The 22,019-nt window shown below is 38.9% G+C and overlaps 2 protein-coding genes across 3 annotated transcripts in view; one reads left to right on the forward strand and one right to left on the reverse strand.

Annotated features, from left to right (window-relative positions):
* Positions 1 to 18,142, forward strand: part of PIK3R4 (phosphoinositide-3-kinase regulatory subunit 4) — an 83,242-nt gene extending 65,100 nt beyond the window's left edge. For both annotated transcript variants that reach the window (XM_047737225.1, XM_047737233.1), the window contains exons 14-20: positions 5,765 to 5,929; positions 10,344 to 10,555; positions 12,351 to 12,482; positions 15,676 to 15,776; positions 16,319 to 16,407; positions 16,697 to 16,805; positions 17,576 to 18,142. In XM_047737225.1, the coding sequence (XP_047593181.1) occupies positions 5,765 to 5,929; positions 10,344 to 10,555; positions 12,351 to 12,482; positions 15,676 to 15,776; positions 16,319 to 16,407; positions 16,697 to 16,805; positions 17,576 to 17,746 (979 nt within the window). In that variant the 3' untranslated portion in view covers positions 17,747 to 18,142. The remainder of the gene's footprint in view (positions 1 to 5,764; positions 5,930 to 10,343; positions 10,556 to 12,350; positions 12,483 to 15,675; positions 15,777 to 16,318; positions 16,408 to 16,696; positions 16,806 to 17,575) is intronic.
* Positions 18,143 to 20,148: 2,006 nt separating this feature from the next.
* The window catches only part of LOC125104609 (collagen alpha-6(VI) chain), a 151,597-nt gene continuing 149,726 nt past the window's right edge, over positions 20,149 to 22,019 (reverse strand). Inside the window, exon 37 of the mRNA XM_047737212.1 lies at positions 20,149 to 21,956. Within this exon, the coding sequence (XP_047593168.1) occupies positions 21,746 to 21,956 (211 nt within the window). The 3' untranslated portion in view covers positions 20,149 to 21,745. The remainder of the gene's footprint in view (positions 21,957 to 22,019) is intronic.

Raw genomic sequence — 22,019 nt, forward strand, 5'->3', positions numbered from 1 at the left:
AAAATGTCAAACATAAATCCTACCTTTTTGATAATCATATAAATGTAATCAAAAGACAGAGTTGGCAGAAAGTATGAAAAAAACATATGACTATGTGCTGTCTACAAGAGACACTTTATTCAGTTTTAAAAATTTTAATTGCAGTATAGTTAATATACGGTGTTATCTCAGTTTCAGGTGCACAATACAGTGATTCAATAATTCTGTACATTACTCAGTGCTCACCATGATAAGTGTACTTTTAATCCCCTTCACCTATTTAACCCATCCCCCCAACCCACCTTCCCCTGGTAATCATCAGTTCTCTATAGTTAAGAGTCTGTTTTTTGGTTTGTCCCCCTTTTTTCTTTGGAAACAAACTGTACATATGAACGATATCATAAGGTATTTGTCTTTCTTTGAGTGGTTTTTTTTCACTTAGCATTGTACTCTTTAGATCCATCTATATTGTTGCAAATGGCAAGATTTCATTCTTTGAAATGAGTAGTATTCCATTGTGTATATATACCACATCTTTTATCCATTCATTGATCAGTGGACCTTGGGCTACTTCTACATTTTGACTGTTGTAAATAATGCTGCAATAAACATAGGGGTGTATATATCTTTTTGAATTAGTGTTTTCATATTCTTTGGGTAAATGCCCAGTAGTGCAATTCTGAATCATAGGGTACAGTAATCCAATTTTTAATTTTTGAAGACCCTCCATACTGTTTTTCACAGTGGCTATACTAGTTGGTATTCCCACTGATAGTGTATGAGGGTTCCTTTTTCTCCACATCTTCACCAACACTTGTTTCTTGTGTTTTTAATTTTAGGCATTCTGACAGGTATGAGGAGATATCTCATAGTGGTTTTGATTTGCATTTCCCTGATGATGAGTTATGTTGATCTTTTTTTTTTTTTTTAAAGATTTTATTTATTTATTTGACAGACAGAGATCACAAGCAGGCAGAGAGGCAGGCAGAGAGAGAGAAAGGGATGCAGGTTCCCCGCTGAGCAGAGAGCCTGATGCGGGGCTCTATCCCAGGACCCTGGGCTCATGACCTGAGCTGGAGGCAGAGGCTTTAACCCACTGAGCCACCCAGGCTCCCCTTATGTTAACCTTTCATGTGTCTATTGGCCATCTGTATTTCTTCTTTGGTAAAATGTTTATTCATGTCTTCTACCCATTTTTTCATTGGATAATTTGTGTTTTTGGTGTTGAGTTGTATAAGTTCTTTATATGTTTTGGATACTAACCCTTTATCAGATATGTCCTTTGCAAATATCTTCTCCCATTCAGTAGATTGTCTTTTAGTTTTGTTGATTGTTTCCTTTGCTTTGCAGATGATTTTATTTTGATGTAATCCCTCCCCACAGTTTATTTTTGCTGTTGTTTCCCTTGCCTCAGGAGACATAGCTTAGAAAAATATTGCTATGGCCCATGTACAAGGGATACACTTTAGATTCAAAGACACAAGTTAAAAGTAAAAGGATACACTATGTAAACAGTACCTAGAAGAGAACTGGAGCAGCTATATTAACATTGGACAACATTAACTTTAAGACAAAAGTTGCTATTATAAATAAGGACGTTTTATAATGATAGAAGAGTCAGTGTATCAGGAAAACATAACAGTTGCAAACACATGCACCAGATAACACATCCCCCAAATGAAGCAAAAACTAACAAAATTGGATAGTTCAAGTAGGTATAAGATCAACAAAGAAATAGATTTGACCAACACCACAGACTAACCAGATCTAGAGATTTTAATAGAACACTCTACCCAACAGTAGCAGAATATAAATTCTTTTCGAGTGCACATGGAACGCTTTCCAGATTAAACCATATATGAGGCCATAAAACAAGCCTCAGGAAATTCAAAAGCATTGAAACATATTAACCTATATGTTCTCTAACCACAGTAGAATGAAACTAGATATCAATAACAGAAAGGTCTGAGAAATTGACAAATATATGGAAATGAAACAGCACATGGCTAAATAACCAATGGTTCAAAGGGAAGTTAGAAAATACTTTGAGATGAATGAAAATGAAAACACAATATGCCAAAACTTACGGACTGTAGCTTAAAGGAGTGTTTAGAGACAAGTGAGATTTCACCAAAGTTACAAACATTTGTGCTTCAGAGGACACTGCTTACTGCCACTGGTCAGCATTGTGAGTAGGTCAAGAAAGTGCAAGGACAACCCCCAGAAAGAGAGAAATACTTGTAAATATAAATATACACCATATATATATATATATATATATATATATATATATATATATATATATACATACACATACACATACATACACACACACACACACACACACACTTTTTCAACTCAACAATAAAAGGACGATTAAAATATGGATGATGGATTCAAATAGATGTTTCTCCAAATAGGACCAATAAATATACCGAAAGCTTTTCCACATGATTAGTCACTAGGGAAATGCAAATCAAAACCATAGTGAGATACCACTTCACACTCACTAGAATGGCTGTAGTTAAAAAGACAGTTACAAGTGCTGGAAAGGATGTAGAGAAACTGGTAACTTTATATGTTGCTGGTTGGAATGTAAAATGGTGCAGTAACAATGGAAAATAGTTGGCTGTTTCTCAAATGCTAAATACAGAGTTACCTAATAATGACCGCTCAATTCTATTTGTAGGTATAAACCCAAGGCAGTTGAAAACATTTATTCACATGAAAAGCTATACACACGTGTTCATAGCAGCAGCATTCATAATAGCCCAAAAGTGGAAACCACAATGTCTATAAGCTATGAATGGACAAACAAAATGTGGTGTATCCTCTATAGAGTGGAGTATTAAGCCACAAAAAAATTTGAAATACACATGCTACAGCATGGATAAACCTTGAAAACATGCTATGTGAAAGAAACCCAATTCAAAGGTCAGCTAGCATATTGTATGATTCCATTTATATGAAATGTCTGGAATAGGCAGATCCACAGAGAGAAAGTAGATTAGTACAGATCTTCCTTGGTTTATGATAGGGTTATATATCATGATAAAACCATCATAAGTTAAAAATACTGTTAATTCAGGAGCACCTGGGTGGCTCAGTGGGTTGAGGCCTCTGCCTTCGGCTCGGGTTGTGGTCCGGGGGTCCTGGGATCGAGCCCTGCATTGGGCTTTCTGCTCAAGAGGGAGCCTGCTTCCCCCTCTCTCTCTCTGCCTGCCTCTCTGCTTACTTGTGATCTCTCCCTCTGTCAAATAGATAAAAATCTTTAAAAAAGAATACTGTTAAGTCAAAAATGCATTCAATTTACCTAACCTACTTAACATCATAGCTTAGCTTAGCATACCTTCAAATGCTTAGCCTACATTAGCCTACAGTTGGGTAGAATCATTTAACACAAAGCCTATTTTAGGGGTGCCTGGGTGGCTCAGTGGGTTAAAGCCTCTGCCTTCGGCTCAGGTCATGGTCCCAGTGTCCTGGGATCGAGCCCCACATCGGGCTCTGTGCTCTGCAGGGAGCCTGCTTTCCCCTCTCTCTCTATCTGTCTGCCTCTCTGCCTACTTGTGATCTCTGTCTGTCAAATAAATAAATAAAATCTTTGAAAAAAAAAATACTCTTAAGTCAAAAATGCATTCAATTTACCTAACCTACCTAACATCATAGCTTAGCTTAGCATACCTTCAAATGCTTAGCCTACAGTTGGGTAGAATCATTTAACACAAAGCCTATTTTAGGAGTGCCTGGGTGGCTCAGTTGTTAAGCATCTGCCTTTGGCTTGGGTCATGGGACCGAGCCCCATATTGGGCTCCCTGCTCAGCAGGAAGGCTGCTTCTCCCTCTCCCACTCCTGTGCTTGTATTCCCCCCCCCCCTCTCTCTCTGTCAAATAAATAAGATTTTCAAAAAAAAAAAAAAAGCCTATTTTATAATAAAGCATTGAATAGCTCATGTAATTTGTTGACTACCAAAAGAAAAACTGAATCATTGTAGATTATCATAATGGTTTTAAGTGTGTTAGTTTTTTACTCTTGTGATCACGTGGCTGCCTGTGAGTTGTGGCTTACTGCCACTGGTCAGCATTGTGAGTAGATCGTATGGCATGTCATTAGCAAGGAAAAGATCAAATTTAAAGTTTAAAGTATGGTTTCAACTGAATGCCTGTTGCTTTCATACCATCATAAAGTTGAAAAGTTGTAGTTGCCAGGAACTGGGGTAATGGAGGATTGGGGAATGACTGCAGATGGGTACAGGGTTTCTATTCAGGGTGATGTAAAGGTTCTCGAATTACATAATGGTAATGGTTATAAAACTTAGTGACTGGGGGCGCCTGGGTGGCTCAGTGGGTTAAGCTGCTGCCTTCGGCTCAGGTCATGATCTCAGGGTCCTGGGATCGAGTCCCGCATCGGGCTCTCTGCTCAGCAGGGAGCCTGCTTCCCTTCCTCTCTCTCCGCCTGCCTCTCTGCCTACTTGTGATCTCTGTCTGTCAAATAAATAAATAAAATCTTTAAAAAAAAAAAAAAACTTAGTGACCTTACTATCAATCTCTTTAAGAGAGTGAATTTCATGATAGGTAAATTATACCTCAATATTAAAAGAGAGGGAGAGAGAGCAAACAAATGCAAGAGACTGAACAATAATGGCACTCCTGTGTCTCCCAGTGCCTTGTCCCTGGATCTCTACTCATCTACCATACTGGTCCCTTATTGGTATTGTGTTTCAACAAATCTGTGATTAAGAAAAAGTGAACTAGAGAGTAAAGATTAATAAAAAATACAACATATCATTCCATATTTATTTAAGAAACAGATATGAATATAATATGCATAGAAAACCCTTTGGAAGGTTATATAACAAAATGTTAATGGTGTTTCTGGGGATAGAATTATAAATGTTTTTACTTTTCCATATTCTTTTCTATAGTTTTAATAATTCTTTGTAGTATGTATTAGCTTGCATAATAAAATGAAAAAAGTAGAAAAGATGGAGATGAATAAATTTGGTGATTAGGGACTTGTGATCTTTCAGAAGTATGGCCCCAGAGAAGGATGAGTATGCACCTTATGAAGGAGGTACTGAAGGTACTGAAAGAGGGAATTGGTAATCATGGGAGGCACCCTGTGTAGTTCATATATTCAAGCAGTTTGGCATTGAATTTGAGAAAGGGCAGTAGATAACTGAAGAGGTCAGCATGTGTGTGGGAGAGACTGAATATTATAATATTGTGCATTTATGAGTGCTTTATTATTTACATATTATTTGAGCTTCACTGTGTTCCAAGTAGAGAAGTTAGGGCAGCCCTGTTTTGCAGATGAGTAAACTGATACATAGCAAGGTAAGTGGCTTGACCAAGGTCATATGAGTGGTCAGTACTGGAACTCAGGTCTTTTATTCCAAAGGCAGTGTTTTTCCTGCTGTGTCAGGCTGCATCTTAGGAATTACAGAATTACTGAATGCTGCAAGAATAGGGCTTATGGTATTGTAAGAGTGGAAGGAGAGCTGGATGAGGGCAACATGAATGGGAGCTTCAGTTGGAAAGGAGGATGACAGCTTTTCTGTGATAGGAGAGAAGTGTATGGGGATGGCCACTTGAAAATAGGAGAAGAAAAGTTGATTTTGTGCCAGTGCTTTTGGTCAGGATTCTAAGCTTTATTAGGAGAGCGAGGAGGTGAAATAGACCTCAAAGCACTAATTTTGTTGGTTAATAGCTATGTGGATATTTACTTAGTAATAGCAATAATAATGCTCTGTGGCCTTTGCAGAAATGCATTGTTTTCTTTTGTGCAGATCTACTCTTACATACAGCCGAATTGGAGGACGTGTCAAGACACTTACATTCTGCCAGGGCTCCCATTACTTAGCCATTGCATCTGACAACGGTGCCGTCCAGCTTCTTGCGATTGAAGCGTCTAAGCTGCCCAAGTCTCCTAAGATTCAGCCTCTGCAAAGCAGGTATCTTCTATCTTTTGTGTTTTTAAAACGGCATTTAGTGCACTAGATAATTTAATCCTATCTTGCCAGTGTAGTTTGGATCCACTAAGGGCCTATTAGATTGTATTCTTTTTTTTAGCACATGGAATAAATAAAACTGTGTTTTCAGCTGAAATCTGTCACATGCAGTTATTTTCAGAAAGCTCTGTATATCTTCTTTCTGCCGTAAGGTCAGAAGGGCCGCTTTGAACTTGCGGCTCATCCCAGTCTGGAATCTGTTTGAATAACCTGATTATCAGATGCATCTTTTTTCTCAACTACTAAAAGCACAACTCTGGCTGGCTGATTTTTAGAATGTGAATGTTCATTAGAAAAAAAACAAAAACAAAACTCAAAACTCAGCATTTTGTCACTTGGCATTAAAATATCTGAAGTTGATGGGAACATGGAGTGCTGCTTTTAGTCAAATGATTTGCTTATCATTGTAAAACAAAATATTGGCTGGTTTTATATAAGAATTTCCTTCACTTCTTACAAATTGTGGTTGCCTCCGGATTAACACAGGGTAAGACATTTAAAGATAAAGCAGAACAAGTTTTCAACTGACCAGTATGTGCTACACACCTAGGATTCCAAATACGAAGATATGTTATCCAAATTCCAAGATATGTTAGGCTCTCTAAGACACTACAGTCTAGTGGGAGAAACAGACCAGTTAACAGATGATTTCAGTTGCAATGTGATAATGTGCCCATGTTACAGGGATGGGGAGCCAGCTTGCAGGGCATAGGGAAGAAGGCCTGGAGGAGGGGAGACTAGATGTAGGTCAGCCAAAGCAGGGTGGTCGAGAAGGGCATGCAGGCAGAGGGGATCCCATAGAAATAAAACAGAAGGAGCAAATTTTTATAGTTAAGTGGGTTCTAAGACATGGTGGTTGGGGTAGCTAAGGAAGGAAAGGATGTATGTTGGATCATCTAGGGTTTTAATGTTTATATTATTTTATTTGTTTATAACTTTGTTTTGCCTTTACAATTAAAAATATGCATTATGTTTAAGACATTCACTGAACAGATTTGGGTAGCTTTTGTCTAGGACATATTATATATTGTTTTTAACTAAAAAAATACCTTTTTTTTTTTTTTTAAATTGTTTCAGCAGAGGAGGACTGTATCATAGTATAACTATTGAGTTCCATGGAACTTAACCAACAGCTGATGGCAGATTGTGTTGTGTGACAGCTGTGCTGGCCGGACACACAAACAGACATGCACATTCCTCCCATAGGTACCTTGCAGCTGATGGCACTTTCCATTATGAATGTTACGGTCTTCACCCTAAGCAAACATTGACTACACAGATGGGGAGATTGTACCAGAATGTTTAGTAGATTTCACTCTACCTGATAGTGGTTGCTCCAAAGAAACCTTGCCATGAGTCTTTTTTTTTTTTAAAGTTTGCTTCATTCAGTCATATCAGCTGTTGTCATGCCTCTTAACTATTAGAATTTATGGCATTTGGACTTTTCATCATCCCTCTGGGGGAAATACAGTCAGTATTAGGATGTTTGTAAATATAGTTGCTTATATTTATAAGCTACCTGGGTGGCTTAGTCAGTTAAATGACTGCCTTCAGCGCAAGTCATGATCCCAGGTCAGGGTCCTGGGATTGAGCCCCACATCAGGCTCCCTGCTCAGCGAAGGGCCTGCTTCTCCCTCTTCGTCTGCTGCTCCCCCTGCCTGTGCTGTCCTGCTCTCTCTCTGTCAAATATATAAATAAAATCTTTTTTTTTTTTTTAAATATAGTTGTTTATCTAAGATGTAGAGGTCAGCAAACTATAGCCTACAGTATGACCCATAAGCTAAGAATGATTTTTGGATTTTTAAAAGATTGTAAAAAAATGAATATGCAATAGAGATATATGACTTGCAAAGCCTAAAATATTTACTGCCTGGCTGTTATTTGCTGACTCTTGATCTAAGAGATAAAACTAAAATAGTGTATGCTGCAAAAGCATGATATGTACTGATCAGGGAGGCTGGCCAATATGTTTATGAATTCTTTTGGGTTTAAGAATGCCTCAGCTTGAAAAAAATAGGCATATCCATATAGTGGAATAGTACATAAAAAGAAACAAAAGGAACCAGTGTTATTTTATTATTTTTATTATCAGTTATGAAAGGAATAAACAGTTGATTAATGCAACAAGCAATGAATCCTACATTCTTTTTGCTAACGAAAGAAGTTAGACCCAAAAGGCTACTTATTGTATATTTCCAACTGTGTGACATTCTGGAAAGCATAAAATTATAGGGAGGAATTGAGATCAGTGGTAGTCACAGGTTGACAACAAAGGGGCTGCACAAGATAATTTTGGGGTGTGCACTTGTTCTGTGTGGTTCTGTGGTAGAAGATCCATGGCTGTGTTTCTGTCATAATGCACAGGACTCTATACCACAAAGAGTAAATTTTACTCTAAAAAAAAAAATTAACTCAGATATAGGATGAAAGGTAGAATTCAGTCTATGACAAATCAGTCTACTTACTCTACAGATGAAGCATATAGGCACATTGAAGAGTGTGGGCAATAAAGGAGCCATCCTAATACCTGTGGAAAACAGTGGTTTAACTGGACACTGCAAGGTGAATGACAGAAGGAACTGAAGTCACTGTTCTAGTTGGTTATTTGTCAGAGGAATATGTTTTATCAATTCCAAAACTACTTTAATTGTATGCTAAGGTTGAGCAATAGGTAAGTATGTAGGTAATGAGAGCCAGGTTTCTCACTGCTGAGGAAAGAAGTTACAAATATGAAAAGGGGATTGCTGAAATGAACCCTCATGCTAGATAGATATGAATATGGACTCAGTATTAATAGGGACTCATGATATATGTATATGCATATGTGTGTATATATATGTGTGTGTGTGTGTGTTTGCATACATATGCACACATACACATAAAAGGATAGAGAAGTACAGATAAGGTATGTAGCTATGAGGTGTCATATACATATTTTCTAGCTCTGGCCATTGAGAGGGACTAGAGCAGGGATACCCCCATAGCAGTGAACACTTAGCACATAGACCTTGGCTTTTAAACACCATTCTCCTGGGCATCTGGGTGGCTCAGTCAGTTGGGCATCTGACTCTTGATTTTGGCTCAGGTCATAATCCTCAGGGTCATGGGATTGAGCCCTATGTCAGGCTCTATGCTCAGCAGTCTGCTCAATATTCTCTTTCTCTCCCTCTCTCTCTCTCTAATAAATAAATCTCTAAGTACCATTCTCCCATAAAAGGAACCAGGGCTCCTTGGAGAACTGGTTGATTCCAGGTCTGAGCAGTGAAAATACAAGATGAGTCTTGAGTATCTTGTGATGCCAGAAAGTTAGGAAGTGGTTCAAAAAAGAACATTGAAAGGGCATTGGAGCCAACCTGAGGGAGCTTCCTGTGGCCAAAATTGGAACAACTTGAGCAACAAAACAATAATACTAGTATTGGTTACAACTCAGAGAATAAAATAAATATCCACAAGTCCATACTGATATAAATAAGTAAATGAATAAATAAATTAATGGGGGAAGAAGTGACCAATCTTCTTTACAGAAGAATTCTAATCAGTAAGTATAGAAGGAATGAGGGAAATAGTCACCATTAGAACACCACTGGTATGATCTATCAAAGGATTCTAAAATTTGTAGACAAAACTTCAAGCAGAAACAGGATTTTTACGTGGTCTCAAAAGTATTTGCCCTAAAGATTGAGTAGTTATAAAGGAAAAAATAATTTTACAGTGGAGAATCTTGGTAGATGCCACCTTAGCCAAATGATTAAGGTTAATATCACCACTAATATGTTCGAATTAGCATCAGGTACTTCCTCATAAATGCCCTGAGAAATTATTTTGTGGTCTTCCAATAAGGCATATACTGGGTGAGAACACATGAGGCAAACCCAAATGGAGGGGTATTCTATAAAATAACCAGTAATCTTGAAAAATGTCACAATCATGAAAGGCAATCAAAGACTAGGGTCAGATAAATACATGACAACTGAATGCCATGTGGTATCTTGTTTTGGATCCTGGAACAGTGAAAGGACATGAGTGGAAAGCTAATAAAAATCTGATTATGTTCTGTATTTTATAAACATTGTACTAAGATTAATTTCTTAGTTTTGATAAATTTTCTATGATTATGTAGGTTATTAACATGAGGGGAAGCTGGGTGAAGGATATATAAGAATTCTGTGTACTATTTGTGCAACTCTTCTGTAAGTCTGAAGTTATTTTAAAAAATGCCTCAGGTATCATTGGCTTGATGGGTCACAGTTGTTATTTCTTGACTATGGTTAGAATATAAATTTATCTTAAATAGAAGCTGGTCTATGTTTTCAGTGACGAGAAAAATCTTTACCTTTTGCTTTGTGTATTTCTTTAGAATTCTAGACCAGAAGGATGATGGCTGTGTCGTGGATATGCATCACTTCAACTCTGGGGCACAGTCTGTTCTCGCCTATGCCACTGTGAATGGCTCTCTAGTTGGTTGGGACCTCAGGTCTTCAAGCAATGCATGGACACTAAAGCATGATCTGAAGTCAGGCCTCATCACTTCCTTTGCTGTGGACATCCACCAGTGCTGGCTTTGCATTGGTGAGCTGATTTGAAAGTCATTGACTAGGTTGTGAATGCCACTAATATCTGGAATTGCCTTCTTGTGAAAGTTTTTTCCTTTTTCATCATTGGTAATCCCCCGCCCCTTTTCGGCGGGGTGGGGGGGGTGGAAGCGAAGGGAAAGAGAGAGAAATCCCAAGCAGGTTCCAAACTCAGCTCAGAGCCTGACACCGGCTCAGTCTCACAACCCTGAGATCATGACCTGAGCCAAAACCAAGGCACCTCCTCTTCTCCTTTTTTTTGATTATTACATTATAATCACTTGCAATTTAATTTTTTTATTAAAAAATTTGAAAGATTTCAGTATCCCAATGCCTAAAAGTTTCCTTTTTCTCTTTGTTCTTAAATGAGCCTCTTTGTAATCATTATAGTGATCAGATTTTGTGGCATTCTGTTATCCTGCCAGGGAAGCAGCAGGCTTTTTTGATGAGAGCATTTGAATTTGTGCAGACTTGGGTTTCAAATTCCAATAACCCCAGGCAAGCTGCATAGCTTCTCTGAGTCTTAGGACCCTCATCTTCAAATGGGGCTAATCCTTTCAGGGGCTGCTTTGAGGATTTAATAAATTAAAAGCATCTATCACAGGGCCTCGTACTGGAGAAGAGCTAAACGGCGGTTTCTTGCCCCATTATTCCTCCTTACCTCCCTTTCTCAAAGGCTGAAGGTGTACAATGTTATCTTGTTGGCTGCTTTCCTATTTTAGTTTCACATTTTGCCTCCATAAGGCTTTGAACCTGCCCCTTGAGAATGTATCACATCTCACTTTTTCCCATTTGCCATACTTTCTGAAGAATTATAATCTGTTGTGCTTAAATTTTGGTTTCCAGATTCCCTAACTTATATTTATGACATTGTTAAGTATCTGCCCTTTCCTTTATGTCTTTTTATATAGTTTATATGGAATACATTGTGTTTGCCTTTTGTGGGAATAAACTGTACAGGTTCAGGAAGATGTGATGCCAGGCCTATGTGTAGATATGAAACTCTGTGAGTAGCTTAGTAAATGGCAGTGATGGCTCTCAGATGGCTCTCATCAACTTTGAGGGCAGCCAGACTACCTCGGCTGTTTGAGCCATTGTCCTGCAGTGGGGCAAAGTTGCAGAGGGACCCTGCTGCCCTTTTGCCTTTTCACACTCCCAGTATCTCCATTGGAATTGGAGACCAGTCCAAGAATATGCTCTGTGCCTCTGTCAGGACCAGCTATTCAGTGTTGGGGTTGGCAGATGGGGAGATGGGGAGCTTCTCTGTGGAGTTTGTTGTGGGCAGATGTACGGGTACTCACTCCAGTTTCCGCTGTGATTGGATATCGATACCGGTTTCCAGAATGTTTTGGAGAAAAGGGCACATGGAAATGATTGAAGTCTATAGCTATAAAGCTGCTGCCACTGTGGGTTGGTTAAGTGATCACTGAATGCCACTAAAACATGGGTTTTGGTGATTTAAGGCATTCTGAATGCATTCTCAAATGCAGTTTATTTCTTCTCTAGACCATTTCTTCTCTAGTGCCTTTGGCAATTAATACCAGTGTAGTTAATGAATTATTCATTTTCAACTTACATTTATTTGACAATTATGTAGTAGCATTTTGATGTTCATTTTATATCTTTATTTAACAACTAGAAGTGCTTTGTGACCCCAGGGAGATAGCTTCATGAGAACAAAGGATAAATAAAACATATTCACACAAAGCTAGTGGTGTTTATTATTTGTATAAATGCAGCTTGGTGTACTTTAATCATTATATGGTAACCCTTCGACCTTTTTCTCCTTTAAGGTACAAGCAGTGGTACTATGGCTTGTTGGGACATGAGGTTCCAGTTGCCAATTTCCAGTCACTGTCATCCTTCCAGGGCTCGAATCAGACGCCTCTCCATGCACCCTCTGTACCAGTCCTGGGTGATTGCAGGTAAAATGGAGGGCTGGCTTTCAGCTGTTGGGGGATGTTTTTGAAAGTGCATAATATGCTGCTGCCAAGACTCAAATTCTTAGAGTTATTTCACGTGTGAACCAAATCTTGATTTTGTTTTGTTTCTGATGATGGAAGTTCCTACCACTGCTATCTTGCTGTCATTTCATATCTATTATCCTTAAAAATGATCTCATTAATTGTACCATTACCTTCCATTTGTTTCCTTTCTCCCATATTTTTGTTGAAGCTGCCACCACCATCTTAGAAATCTGAGTTAGAAACCTTGACTCATCCTTGTCAGATGCCATTTCTTATTGATGTGTTTCTGTTGTGTTTTTTGCAAGCTTCGCTTCCCATCCTTCCCCTCATTGGGCATTTGGATTTTCTTGTATGGATTCTTGGCAGGTCTTTGAAACTTACTTTCCTTATCTGTAAAATGTGGTTAAAAATACTTTCTTAGCAGAGTTGTAAAAATTTGAGATAAAACACTGTGTAGAGCACACAGCCTGGCATACGTGCAGTGCTTGGTAAATAGTAGCTCTTGCTGTTCTTATGTCTTCTCATTGGTTGTCTTGCATCTAGCCTCTTTGGTCCCTTCTCATATGCTGCTGCTGTCAAAGACTGTGTTGCCAAATTTGATGGCCATTGATCTGCTCACCTCTTACTTGACTCATCCTTTGGTCAGTTACAGTATCCTCTTTCTGAACTACTTTCCTTACATGACTTCAAGGACATCACTTTCTTGGTTCTCGTGTTCATTGATTTGCAGCTGATTCCCCATCTTCTTTTAAAATTGGCCTGCTCCACTGCCTCAGGGCTCAATCTTTGGTCCTAACTCCTCCTCCTCCTACACTGGCTTTGCTGTATGACATTGTGCAGTTCCATGCTTTAAATACCACATTTATTCACAGTTTTATAGCTACTTAAAATCCCCACTAAGATATCTAATAGACACCTTAAATTTGACATGTCTAAATCGAATACCTGGTTTCCTTACCCTGAGACAAAACTGTTCTTCCCACCATATTGCCCAAGTAAATGATAGCTCTTTTACTCGAGGTGCTCAGGAAGCCTGGTATTGTCCTTGATTCTTCTCTCTCATCTTCCTTCTAGTCCTTTAGCCAATCTTGTATGGTCCTAAAATACATTCAGAATCTGACCAATTTTTACTATTTCCATCACTGTCTCCCTTATCCAAACCACCATAATCTTTTGTCCCTATTAATACAATATGCTAGTAACTCCCTGCTTTAATCCTTACTTCTTAAGACTGTTCTTTCTGCTGTTCGGTACCTTCCCATTCCAAGTTACAGCCAGACTCCTTACTATGGCCCAGATGCCTATTGGGGGTATGCCCCTGCTACCTCTCTGACCTTTTTTTTATCAGGGTTCCAATAGGAAACGGATGGCATACCCAAAGTAGGGTAATTTGAGGATTTATTTTCAAAGGAACTGTTGATGGAAGTATGATGTAGAGGTATCATAAAAGCACAATGAAACGGGGCTGGTATCAGAAGACGGCGGGGACGGGATGGTTACTGGAGTTTGCAGAGAAGCTGAGTAGAGAGGGCCACCTTGAGAGGAGCAGTGAGTTTGACATGAGGGACACAGTCCCCCTGAGATGAGACATTCGTCTATCCCTTTGGTCTCCTACCATGGCTTCCACAGGCCTATATTAGTTCCCTATGACCATTTACTCTTAGGTATAATAAATTACCACAAAGTTGGTAGCTTAAAACAACACACATTTATTCATTAACAGTTCTGGAGGCCAGAAATTTGAAATGAGTTTTGCTGAGCCAAGTTCAAGGTGGCAGCAGGGCCACATTACCCCTGTGGGGTTAGGGGAGAATCCATTCCCTTGCCTTTTCATGCTTCTGCAGCTGTATGCCTTGGCTCATGGGCCCCTTCTTCCATCTTCAGAGCCACCACCGTAGCATCTTGCTCCATTGTCCTTTTGTTTTCTGCTGTCAAGTCAGCCTCCCTCTTCTAAGGACACTGTGATTGCATTTAGGGCTCACTTAGACAACCCAGGAGAATCCCATCTTGAGGCCCTTAATTTAATCATATCTACAAAGTCACTGTACAACATAAGTTAACATGTATAGTCTCTGGAGATTAGGACCTACATATTCAGGGGGCTTTTAGTTGTTTACCACCGGCCAAACCCATGTAGAAGCCAGAGGGCACACACACGGCCTGTTGATGTGGCCTCTATGGATTAGCCTTAGAGTGGCGAATGGAACGTGGCTAGGCCTCCTATGCCTTTTCCTGCCTCTCCCCCATGCTCAGGTCACCATAGCCACAGGGGCTTTCTGGCTTTCTCCTGGAATTAAGCACACTCCTGATTCAGGGCCTTTGAATTTTTTTGGTTTATTGTCCCCATTAGAATGTAAGTTCCATAAAATAGGGAATTTTTTTTTTTGTCGTTGCATTTTTTGCCTCCTCTTCCTCAGCATCTAGGACGGGATAAGTTCATAGTACACATTGTTGGTTCAGTAGATATCAATGAAGGAATGTAGTATTGTCACCACCACCACCCCCCGAAACTCAAAAAACGACTAAGGGATAATGTCTTTCTCAGGTCTACACTTCCCTTTTTCGATCCTGCCTTCATCTCCCATCCCTCCCTATCACAGATGTGCTTCAGTCACACCAATTACTCATTTTCCCAAAGAACACAAAGCATTGTTTCTGCCTGAAATGACTTGCCTGTATGTCACCTCTATCTGCCCAGCTCTACTTGTTCTTTTAGTCCCAATGAAAATGTCTCTATGAGGGGACCTCAGTTCTTGCCAACGGATTGGATTTCAGGTGGAATTCTTCAGTTCTTTTGCTCTCATTGTCTTAATCCTTTAAATATTTTTTTCTCTACTTCTAGACTTTAGGTTTCTGGAGGGCAGAATCTGTTTAGGCTTTACCTTTCTACTCCACAGTTCTCTTCAATGTGTTGTACACCACTAAATATTTACTGGCAGTTTATTAAAACAGTCTGGTGACAGAGTCACAGTATTCTTTAAAAGTAGAGTGAGGATTTTTTGCAGGATCAGAAAAATAGAAAGAGGTACAGGCTGACTTGGATTATCTACCAAGATGTGGAAGCTCTGAGAATAGTGCTCTGAGAATAGAAGCTCTGAGAATAGCACTATTCTCAGAGCTGAGTAATGGTTCTGGCCTTTGTTTCCCTTAGCTGTGCAGGGCAACAATGAAGTATCCATGTGGGACATGGAGACTGGCGACAGAAGATTCACACTCTGGGCTAGCAGTGCACCACCACTCTCTGAGTTACAGGTTTGCCTCCAGTTTTTATTCTAAAGACTAGTCAAGTTTCCCATACCCCAAGCACTCAAACCTGGTATCTGTTGGGCTTTTGGGTTGTTTTAAATTAGTCTTAGGTGGCTTTCCCATTCCTCAGGCTTACTAACGTCTGGAAGGTTTGGTTGCTAGCTCCATAAGGCTTGTGAGGTCTCTGTGGAGCCCCAGTAAAAATTTGGGGTAATTAGAATGTGACCCTCTTACCTACACTTTTTTCAGGTTGCCGCCCCAGGTACTTCACTGGGACAAAATGTAAGAAAGAGGTTTTGTTCTCCTTTAGTTGGAGTCCTCCCAAATAGAAAATGTTAAGAGGCTGAAGAGATTTTGCCTTTTTATTCAGAATGATACAAAGCAAATGCATTTTAAGGTCCCAAAGAAAGACCTATAGAAGATACACATAAATGGTCTCTGATTTCTTCAGTTAATCAGAAGCCTGGAAAGCTACTGTCAGTTGACTTGTTTCTAGAAATGCCAACACTGGTGTCTTTAATTTGCTTCCTATTTCTTTCTTTTTAAAGCCCTCTCCTCACAGTGTCCACGGTATCTACTGTAGTCCTGCAGATGGAAATCCCATCCTTCTAACAGCTGGCTCCGACATGAAAATAAGGTACAATATCTGATAAAGGATACCTACTATGTAACACTTGAGAGAGATAATAAGGATAATATGTGGATGGATGCTCTGGTTAATGTTAGGGTGATATCAATGTTGGTAATGTTTATCCTCCACATCTTGCAGGAATAGCTATTAATACTTCATTTATCCCTAATTTTATGCTATTCCAGGAAAAATCTCTTTTCCTAATGAAAAAAGTTATGTATTGATGAATATAAGTTAATGATCATTAATTCCTCCCCATCTCTAGATATGATCAACATTCGTTTTGTCTCTCTAGGTTTTGGGACCTGGCTTACCCAGAGAGGTCCTATGTTGTTGCAGGAAGTACTAGTTCTTCGTCTGTGTCCTACTATAGGAAAATAATTGAAGGCACTGAAGTTGTCCAGGTACAAGCAGTCTTGTTTTCTTTCAGCTTCTGTAGGCACAAAAATGACTTCGGCCAAGAGTGGCAGTATTTAAGAGAGGGGTTTATTTTCTATTGGCTTTTCTGTGTTTTTTCTTTTTGAAATTCACTTTTATTAAGGTATAATAAACATATTAAAGGCACACACATAAGTACACAGTTCGAAGTAAGCACTTTATACACTTGCTCAGTCTTTACAAGAAAGTACCTTTCTTACTTTCATTCTACAAATAAAGTTAAGCACCATGAAGTAACTTGTCTAAGATTATCTAGGTATTAGGCAGAAAAGTTGGGGTTCAGACCTGGCTATTGGAACTCCAAAGCTTATGTTCTTGAGTTGGGCAAAAACTTCATGCGAGATAATGAATCTGCAAGTGCCTGGGTCCTAGAAGGTGCTCAGTAAATGAATGAAAGCTTCCTTTATGACAGATAAGTATTTGTGTCCATATCCTGGTCATTTATACCCCTTTATTATAGGCTTTCTCTTTTTTCTTCTGATGGTGGCAGAAGGTAATACAGAAAATTTATAAACAGGCCAATAATTTGTACATATTTGTAAGTGGCCTACTTGTGGAAAACAGTATCATTTTGGACTCTTTTACTCAGTGTATTTGTGAAAGGATGACTACCTCACAGAAAGTTTTAGCTTTAATGACAACAACCTGTCCCAGAAGCAACAATATTGATAAGAGGTACAATGTAGTACAGGCTTTTAACTTCTGGCATTCTCCCTGACTTCTAACCATTAAACAGGAGATCCAGAATAAGCAGAAGGTGGGACCAAGTGATGACACCCCTCGGAGGGGCCCAGAATCTCTGCCTGTGGGACACCACGACATCATCACAGATGTGGCCACCTTCCAGACAACGCAGGGCTTCATTGTTACTGCATCTAGAGATGGGATTGTTAAGGTGTGGAAATGAAAAACTAGTGGTTTGTAAAATTTGTAATAAAGTTATATGTATACTGTAACTTGAGAGGAAAGGTATTTTTAGAGGACAGAAGTGAGATGCCTTTTCAAAATCGTGTCTGTATATTTACTATTTCATTATTGAACAGATCCCATCCAAAGTGGTTAAGGAAGTTGCACTCGACTAATAAGCTCATGCATATCTCTGCAGGAATCAGCCAGACAACAGTATCTGGGACTTTTTATTGTATAGGTCACAGAGGTGAGGAATTTAAAATGCTAAGACTTACATGACCTAAGTTTACTTTGTATTGAAAAAAGTGGTTGTAAGCTATTAACAATGTAAACACATTTTTGCTATTAAAAGTGCTATTCAAACCAGCTAATAAACTGTATTCAAGCATCTTAAGTTTTTTTTTGTATTTTTTTTTTCTTGGTGTTTTAAACAGTAAACCTGAGCAGAATAGTAAACTCTTCAGCAATATTTGTTCTGAAGAAATGGGACTCAGTGTCACAAAGAATCTGTGTCAGAAGTAAGTCTTATGCCCACATTTCTGGACTTGCAGTATTGTTCTTTCTGCTTTATATCTTTCTTCCTGATTTACAGTCTGCCTGATTAACATTGGAACTGATCTGTGTAGCGACCCTTGAAAAATGTCTCTCCTTGGCCATTCCGCTTGCTTTTATCCAGTGTCAGTTAACTAAGCTGTTAAAAACATGCCAAACCTCTATACTTTTAAATTAAGACAAATTGGCCTTCCCCACAAAAATAAAACCCTTCAGGCTTATCAATTATTATTTGTACATGAACCTAATTGTCTCTTCACATTTAATTGTCATCCATTTGCTGAAGGGTTTATGGTGTTTAAAATACTTCATTTTTAAATTAGTTACATGAGTCTGTAAACCAAAGAGTTATAAAGTAGATAATCTGACTCTGGGGAAAACAGTACTTAAATACTCAAATTTAATTTTCTGTAATTATAGGATTCCATTATGGTACATGACAGTTTGCAGTGCATAGGTCTGTCTTAACAATTCAGTGCACTTAGTTTTTGTTTAGCTGTCTAAGCTCATCAGAAAACCCTGTCATTCACAAAGGCCTGAGTTAGGAGTCTGGACCCTGACAAGGCTAGATAGCTAGTGGAACTGAAGGATTTGCAAATTTGACATTGTCCTGTTACAATGCTTCTGCTTTCCTTCGTGTCTGTTAAGACCATATATCCAGAGTTTCTAGCTATTAAGTCAGATTTCATGTCTGCAGAGGTTGGAGGTCACCTGTTTGTGACAAACCTTTGGCCTTAGAAAGGCATTAAGCCTGGAGCCATTAGCGAAGCCACATGACTGACAAGCATGCAGAGAGGAAAAAAATGGAGTGGGCCAGTGGAGATGTGATCCTTTTTTCCCCTTATCTTCCTGCCATCCATTCCTCTTCCCACTTATTCCTCTTCCCACTTAAACTCCCCTTTAGGAAAGGGGGGCACTTGGTTGAATTGTTACTGAGTATTGCAATCTAAGGCTCTGTTGACTTGCATCTTTTTTAACCTTTTTTTAAAACATGCTTGACTCATAGCTTACCGCCGAGATAATAGGCATGTCCCTTATAGTCAATTAATTTACATGTTTAAACCAGGAAGCACCACTGCCTATTTATGTGATTCTTGGTTTCTGCCTATTTATGTGATTCTTGGTTTAAATAGGCGTTTAGTTAATTTATATTCACATTTTTGCTGTTTTTTTTTTCCTTTAGAGAAAGAGGTAAATCATGGGAAATGCTAATATTAGAGATTTCAAAAAAGGAACTTAGTAAATTTACAGTATGTTTCAGACCCTTCATCTATTAAGGATTAAAAAGATGACCAGGGGCGCCTGAGTGACTCAGTGGGTTAAAGCCTCTGCCTTTGGCTCAGGTCATGATCCCAGGGTCCTGGGATCGGGCCCCATATCGGGCTCTCTGCTCCGCGGGGAGCCTGCTTCCTCCTCTCTCTCTCTCTCTGCCTGATTCTCTGCCTACTTGTGATCTCTGTCAAGTAAATAAATAAAATCTTAAAAAAAAAAAAGACCCAAAATGCTAAATAATATCAATTACCAAGGGCAAAAATTTTTGGTGTACTTTATCAATGCAGAGAAAGTAGACAAATACATTTTTAAAGTATTGCTGGCAGTAAACAGGAGGAGTTTTTGCTTAATCCAAAGTTAATCAGAAAAATCCCTTTCTTTTTTTTTTCATATTTTATTTATTTATTTGACAGAGATCACAAGTAGGCAGAGAGGCAGGCAGAGAGAGAGAGAGGGGGAAGCAGGCTCCCCGCTGAGCAGAGAGCCCGATGCGGGGCCCGATCCCAGCACCCTGGGATCATGACCTGAGCCGAAGGCAGAGGCTTTAACCCACTGAGCCACCCAGGCGCCCCAGAAAAATCCCTTTTATTAAAATACTTCTTAAATATTGCTCATCACTTTCCTCTATGTAAAACATGAAGTTTTCCTGAACCCCTAAGCACCGCTTAGGATATGAAGAAAATTGATGTGGTCTATTCATCTGTTTCCTGAGTATGAATATGACATTGGGGGCTAACTATGGAGTTGCCTGAGTAAGGATGGCAGAAGTGGTTTTAAAACACAGTGGAGATGGTCTTTCTTTCCTAGCTTTTATGAGGAGAGATCTAGAAAAGAAAATCACCTACTCGTCTTAGGAGTCAGTAGCCATCTGCTCCACGCATTCAGGCAGGGTCTCCCTCCTTGAAGAGAGTGACGTTCTATCAAGCAGGGCCATTGCTACCAACTCGAGCCAGCTCTGAGAATTTGAGGTAAGGTCCAAACATTGTGTCTAAATTAATTAATTTGGTCTTTAGTTGTTGAAAATACTAGCCCATCATAAGATTAAGAATTCGTGATCTGGATGGAGGGGTTGAGGGAGCAAGCTGTCAGAATGCTATTGGAGGCTAGGCATTCGGAAGACCTTTCTTCAACTTACTTTGATCTCTGTGCATCTCTTTACATCTCTGCAATTCCAAATGGATTTGTGGATTAAAACATTAACAACTTAATCTTTTCCATACTCAATATGCCTTTAAAACTACTTAGATCTCAGTCAGTCCTATTTGGTACTGCTTACTACTGACTAAATAGCTATCTTACGGGTGAAAGTAACTCAGCTTCACCTATGACCAGTTGTCTTTACTCTCCTTGTCTAAAGAATGTATGGATTAGTGAAAAATAATATATTTAACAATGGTAAATAATAAAAGTCCATCAAAATGGCCAGGCAGGAGGCCCTATATAGTGAAGGAACTTCTATCTCAAAAGCAATTATTTATGTTTGGGGGGAATTAACAAGTTTCTCAGTGAGTTAAGGAGTAGTTGGAGCAGAGAACATTATTCTCTGCTTTTTACCTGTCCTAGCAAGCAACTGCAGAAAGTGGGAGGAAACCTTCCAACACAAGCCTATCAGAAAGCTGGCCACTCCACAGAGTCAGTGATGTGTTTAAATAGTATCATGGAAAGCCAGATTATCAAAATTATGACATATAAGCATCAGTTTGTAAATGGAAATGTTGAGGTCTTTAAAACATTAACCTTTGGTTAAACGTGAGCATTAAACTGTATTAAGTAGAGAATGGAAGCTTGGTTTGCAGAAAGTGGACTGGACAGAGACCTGCAATTAAAAGAATTAGCACTGGCTCATGTATATACTATGTAAAATTTACCTTCAGATTATATCTCCATTGAACTTTGAAGAACACTTCTTTGATTCTTCCATCTTTTAATGGTAAGAGTTCTTGAATATATCAGAGTGCTGGAATTATGAGATGTCCTCCAAGAAATAGACAAGATCGACCTTAATACTGATGAGTGCAAAGGGTTAAATTGCCTAATAATCTACAACCTGTGTTTTGTCCAGCCCTCCAGACTGGACTTGTGGATATGGGTGGATATCCAAATAAAAGTTTCCGATGAATGAATTTAGTTAGTTAAATCCACAGTCTTACCATGCTTCCTAAGGCTAAATTCTTCAAGCACTTCCTTTATCATATTGTTTTGGAGCAGTTTTTATCACCTTTTTTCCATTTTTAAAGGTATGGAATGTGTTTCTGGTAAGATTTCGAATAATATCATCACTGCTGCCTCTTGCTACTCTTGGAAGATATTTTTTATCTTGAAAGAACTTTGCCTTCTGTAATACATCTTCTTTGAGGGCAGTTTTATGTGGTCCAGGAACAAAGCTGTGCAACAAAAGAAGAGAAACATCACAGAAGATAAATGCCATTTCAACTTTAATAGACTAT

Source organism: Lutra lutra, chromosome 1 (assembly GCF_902655055.1).
Source record: "Lutra lutra chromosome 1, mLutLut1.2, whole genome shotgun sequence".
NCBI lineage: Eukaryota > Metazoa > Chordata > Mammalia > Carnivora > Mustelidae > Lutra > Lutra lutra.